The sequence below is a fragment of the Quercus robur genome, chromosome 4 (assembly GCF_932294415.1).
Source record: "Quercus robur chromosome 4, dhQueRobu3.1, whole genome shotgun sequence".
In the NCBI taxonomy this organism is placed as follows: Eukaryota; Viridiplantae; Streptophyta; class Magnoliopsida; order Fagales; family Fagaceae; genus Quercus; species Quercus robur.
In genome coordinates, this window is record NC_065537.1 from 46,849,080 (window position 1) to 46,855,351 (window position 6,272).

The 6,272-nt window shown below is 40.2% G+C and overlaps 1 protein-coding gene across 1 annotated transcript; it reads right to left on the reverse strand.

Annotated features, from left to right (window-relative positions):
- Positions 1–3,326: 3,326 nt before the first annotated feature.
- On the reverse strand, positions 3,327–3,962 carry LOC126722001 (uncharacterized). Its single transcript, XM_050425139.1, has one exon. It carries the CDS (start codon positions 3,960–3,962, stop codon positions 3,327–3,329), a length of 636 nt encoding a protein of 211 aa, XP_050281096.1.
- Between the last annotated feature and the right edge of the window lie 2,310 nt (positions 3,963–6,272).

The following is a 6,272-nucleotide window of genomic DNA, read 5'->3' on the forward strand; positions in this document are numbered from 1 at the left end:
CATGTCTCCTATTTCAAATTCCACTTCTCTTCTTCGTGGATCAGCATAACTTTTCTGTCTACTTTGAGCTGCCTGCAATCTTTCCCGAATTACATCAATCTTTTCACTGGTCCTTTGAACAATCTCAGGACCCAAGATTCTCCTCTCTCCAACCTCATCCCAACAAACTGGGGATCTACACTTTCTCCCATACAAAGCCTCATAAGGTGCCATCTTAATACTGGAGTGATAGCTATTGTTATAAGCAAACTCCACCAAAGTCAAATAGTCATTCCAACTACCCTTGAAATCCAAGGCACAAGCTCTCAACATGTCTTCTAAAGTTTGGATAGTTCTCTCAGACTGTCCATCTGTCTGAGGGTGGCAAGCAGTACTAAAGTTCAACTGAGTACCCAAGGCTTTCTGCAAGCTATCCCAGAACCCTGAAGCGAATCTCGAATCTCTATCAGATACAATAGAAGCTGGCACTCCGTGTAACCTCACAATCTCATTAATATAAAGTTCAGCCAGTTTGTCAAGAGAGTAGTTCATTCTAATTGGAATGAAGTGGGCAGATTTAGTCAACCTATCCACTACCACCCATATAGCATCATGATTCTTAGGTGATCTTGGTAACCCACACACAAACTCCATGGTGATATACTCCCACTTCCTCTCAGGTATAGACAGAGGTTGTAGCAACCCTGATGGTCTCTGATGTTCCACTTTGACTTGCTGGCAAATCAAGCATTGTTCCACAAATTGAGCAATTTCTCTTTTCATGTTGTTCCACCAATAAACTTCTCGAAGGTCATGATACATCTTGGTACTACCCGGATGCATTGTATAAGGCGAACGATGGGCCTCCTCCAATATTTCTCTCTTAATCAATGAATCATTAGGCACACAAAGCCTATTACCAAACCTCAAAACACCATCATTAGAGATATTAAAATCAAGTCTACTTCCACCACGTACTTGTTCCATGATCTTCAACATTTGAGGGTCACCACTTTGAGCAGCTTTGATCTTATCAATTAGAGTTGGTTGTACACTTAAACTTGCCAGGTAGGATTGGGAGTCTCCAGTCACTATGTCTACTCCAAGTTTTTGAAGATCAACAATAATATGCTTCTGAGTAGTTAACAATGTAGCTGAGAAGCCATATGACTTTCGACTAAGTGCATCAGCCACAACATTGGCTTTCCCAGGATGGTAATTTATAGAACAATCATAGTCTTTAATTAATTCTAGCCATCTCCTTTGCCTCAAATTTAGTTCTTTCTAAGTGTATATGTACTTCAAACTTTTATGGTCAGTGTATATTTCACATCTCTCACCATATAAGTAATGCCTCCAAATTTTCAATGCAAAACCACTGCTGCCAATTCCAAATCATGAGTTGGATAATTCTGTTCATAATTCTTTAGTTGTCGAGAGGCATAAGCAACCACCTTCCCATGCTGCATTAGAACACAACCAAGACCCTTATGAGATGCATCACTATATATCACAAAACTACCAAAACCAGATGGAATAGTCAATACTGGTGCAGAAACCAACCGTTGCTTCAACTCTTGGAAACTTCTTTCACATTCTTCTGTCCAGTCAAACTTTGCATTTTTTCGAGTTAATCGAGTCAAAGGAGTTGAAATACTAGAGAATCCTTCCACAAATCTTCTATAATAACCTGCAAGGCCCAAAAAACTTCTTACCTCACTAACATTAGTAGGGACAGTCCAATTAACTACAGCTTCAATCTTACTAGGGTCCACTGTAATTCCATCTCTAGAGATCACATGTCCTAAGAACACCACTTGATTTAACCAGAACTCACACTTCTTCAATTTAGCATACAACTTCTTGTCTCTTAAAATTTGCAAAACCATTCTCAAGTGTTCCTCATGCTCTTCTTGGCTTTTAGAGTAAACCAAGATGTCATCAATGAAAACAATAACAAACCGATCCAAAAACTCATGAAATGCCCTATTCATCAAATCCATAAAAACAGCTGGAGCATTAGTCAGACCAAAAGGCATCACTAAGAACTCATAATGACCATACCTAGTTCGAAAAGCTGTCTTTGGTATGTCATCCTCTTTAACTCTCAACTGATGATAACCCGATCTCAAGTCAATTTTAGAGAAGACTTGAGCGCCTTGAAGCTGATCAAACAAATCATCAATTCGTGGCAAAGGGTATTTGTTTCTTATGGTTACCTTATTCAACTCCCTATAGTCAATGCACAATCGCATACTACCATCCTTCTTCTTAACAAACAACACCGGAGCACCCCAAGGGGAAGCACTAGGTCGAATAAAACCTTTATCAAGTAGGTCTTGCAATTGCTCCTTCAATTCTTTGAGCTCTATAGGGGCCATTCTATAAGGTGCCTTGGAAATTGGGCCAATGCCAGGTACTAGGTCAATAGTGAACTCAACCTCCCTGTCAGGGGGTAATCCAGGTAAGTCCTCAGAGAACACATCTGGAAACTCTTTCACCACTGGGATGTCTTCAACTTTTAATTCTATTTTATCACCCTTCAAAGCACAAACAAGGAACCCTTCACAACCCTTCCTAAGCAATCGTCTTGCCTGCATCGCTGAAACCAATAAAGGTGGTTTCACCACATGATCTCCCTTAAAGAAGAATTCTAGCTCCCCAGGAATTCTAAATACTACCTTCTTCCCAAAACACTCTATGGAAGCATAAAAAGTAGATAACCAATCCATCCCTAAAATCACATCAAACTCAAACATGTCCAGCAACATAAGATTTGCTTCTAATTCCCTCCCAGAGACTAAAACATTACAAGACTTATACACTTTATGGGTATTCATTTGTTGTCCAGAAGGTGTAGCAACACACAATTCATAATTTAAATTCTCAGGTTCCATGTTTAGCCTTTGTGCAAGTCTATGTGAGATGAAAGAATGGGTTGAACCAGAATCAAATAACACTTGTGCATGTTGACCAGAAACAAGAAGTGTACCTGAAACCACTGATGGGGATGCCTCAGCGTCCTGTTTAGTTAAAGCAAAAACTCGACCCTGAACCTTGGGTTTTTGTTGGCTCCCACTTGTATTGGTAGTTTGTTTAGCTCGCAAATTTGGACAATCCTTGATGAAGTGTCCAGTCTTGCCACATTTAAAACACGCCCCTGACTCCAAATAACATGTTCCACTATGAGCCTTTCCACATCTTGGACAAGTCTTATGTGCCTTCTTATTTGAATTAGGCACCCCTTGCTTCTTGAATGAGCTTCCACTAGACCTTCCCTTAAGAAAATTACTCTGATTTGGCTTCCTCTCCTGGTCATTGACCTTTGAGAGACGATTGCAATTTCTCTATGCTATGAGAGCTCGATCTACCACCTCTGCATATGTTTCCAATTTGAACATGGAAACCGGTCCCTGAATTTCCTCCCTTAAACCCCTTTCAAAATGCCTAGCCTTCCTTGCTTCTGTGTTAACCATGTGTGGAGCAAAGCGGGATAATTCAGCAAAATTTCGCTCATACTCATACACTGATTGAGTACCTTGTGCTATGCGAATGAATTCAGCTTCCTTTTGCACCATCAGACTATCAGGAAAGTACCTTTTACGAAAGAGCTCAACAAAATGCTGCCAAGTTATAACTTCTCTTCCATGTGTCCTCTCTGTGGACTCCCACCATTCCAATGCATCACCTTTCAGTACAAAAACAGCAAGGATAACTCGTTGCTCATCACTAACTTCCATTGCTCTAAAGAGCCTTGCTATCTCTTTAAGCCAGTTGTCAGCCTCTATTGGATCCTTTGTACCCTTGAAAGCAGGAGGGTCAAGCTTTCTAAATTTCTCCAAAGCACTAGTTGGATTGGTGGCTCCTACTTGATGTTGCACTATATTGGTTAAGCCCCCAATGGCTTCAATAATAGCTTGAAGATTAGTGGTTCCATTAGCATTCTGTTGACAATTCCCTGGGTTCCTCCTTGGTGGAGCCATCTCTCTCTAAGCAATACAACAAGATATCATAAGTAAAGATTTTAAATATTCCTAAGGGTCAAAACCAAACACACAGATAGTACAACAATCATTCCTACACGCTCTAAAATATATATATATATATATATCACTATGAAAGATCAAATAATTCTAACCCTAAAATTTCTTATAATCACACTCTTGTTCCAAAACAAACTTTAGATTAAACCTATAAGTCTACAGAATCAATACAGATGGTATCAGAGCCATGCCCTAGCCGGAAGTGTGGGCCCCACACGCGAGGACGCGTGTGCCCGTAAGGGGGGTGGATTGTAGTGACCCAAAAAGTGGGTTCTTGCATTCTATGGAATCTCACATCGCCTAGGGAAGCACATGGGAATGTGTTTATAAGGAACAATCTCCTTTCAATGTGTAGAGGCCTTTTCCCCAGCGCAACCTTGGGAAGAACAAAACCATGAGGGGTATGGGCCCCAAAGTGGACAATATCTACATAGTTGGGGTGGGGTCGTTACAGAGACTAGAAAGGAGAATGCCATATACTACATCAGCAAGAAGATGATGCCTTATGAAGAGAAGTATTCACCATTAGAAAAGACATGTGTAGCACTCGTATAGGAAACCTGTAAACTTAGACATTATGTGCTAGCTTTCAAGGTTCTGTTGATTGCAAGAATAGATCCTTTGAAGTATTTAATGGAAAAACCTGTGCAAGATGGGAAGACTGCTAAATGGGTTTTTCTTTTGTCAGAATTCAATATCAAGTATGTGACTCAAAAATTTGTAAAGGGGAGGGCAATTGCTGATCACCTAGCCCATTGTTCACTAGAAGAAGCTGAAGAGATTCAAGGAAATTTTTCGGATGAAGACATCACGGAGATTGAAGTAGAATTATGGAAGATGTATTTTGATGGAGCAACAAATCAAAACAGAAGTGGAATTGGAGTTCTCTTAATTTCTCCAAAAGGGGCACACATCCCATTTTTTGGCAGACTCAACTTCCCTGCCACCAACAATGTCACAGAATATGAAGCTTGCATCATGGGCCTACAAGCAACCTTTGGCCTAGGAGTGAAAGAGTTGGAGGTGTATGGAGACTCAGCTCTAATATTCTCTCAGGTATAGAATAAATGGAAGATAAAAGTAGAGAGGCTTATCCCTTATCATCAATGTCTCCAGAAGTGGTCATCAAAATTCAACAAGATCCAATATCAGTATATGTCGAGGATGCAAAATCAAATTGCAGATGCTTTAGCAACCATGAAATCCATGATGGATGGGCCAAAAGAAGATGAAGCTAGATCGACAGTGTTGGAATAAAAAGAAGAACCAGCTTACTGTATATCAATAGAAGAAGATGAAGGAAAGGATGGGGAAGGCGAATGGTATTCAAACATTTTACAATACCTCAAAGATGGAACATACCCAAAGTCTGTAGACAAGAATGATCAGTTAACCATCCAGAGGTTGTCCACTAATTATACTATTTGTGGTGAGAGCCTTTACTGAAAATCATATGATGAAATTCATCTCCTTTATGTAACTACCAAGGAAGCACAACAGATAATTGAAGAGGTTCATGAGTCAAGTTATGGGCCACATATGAACGCATATATGCTATCAAGGAAGATAATGAGATAGGGTTACTACTGGACCACTATGGAAGCTGACTGTGCGGCTTATGTTCAAAGATGCCATCAATGCCAAGTCCATGGAGATCTAAAGCACATGCCACCCATGCCATTACGTACCATGACATCACCTTGGCCATTCTCTACATAGGGAATAGACATTATTAGGAAGATCCACCCTACAGTATCCAATGGCCGTGAATTTATACCTGTAGCCATTGATTACTTTACTAAATGGGTAGAAGCTGCCTTATACAAAGCTTTGAATTCAAAGAAAGTTGGTCAATTCATTCAGACCAATATCATCTGCAGATACAGGGTACCGCATGAAATTATCTCTGAAAATGGGCAACATTTCAAAGGAGAAACAGAAAAGTTGCTACGATAATTCAACATTCGGCACCACAAGTCTTTACCTTATCATCCTCAGACCAATGGAACAATTGAGGCTGCTAATAAAAACATTGTGCGAATCTTGAAGAAGAGCACAAAGAACTACAAGAACTGTCACCTACAATTGCCTTATGCATTTTGGGGGTATAAAACATCGATCCGATCTTCCATAGGAGCCACTCCTTATTCATTGGTGTATGGGATGGAAGCAATCCTTCCCATCGAAATGGGTGTCCGATCACTAAGGACAGTATTGGAAAGTGAAATCTCTGAAGCAGATTGGTTGCAA

Coding starts and splice junctions, on each gene's coding strand:
- LOC126722001 (XM_050425139.1), bottom strand. CDS start 3,962: ATGGCTCCACCAAGGAGGAACCCAGGGAATTGTCAACAGAATGCTAAT.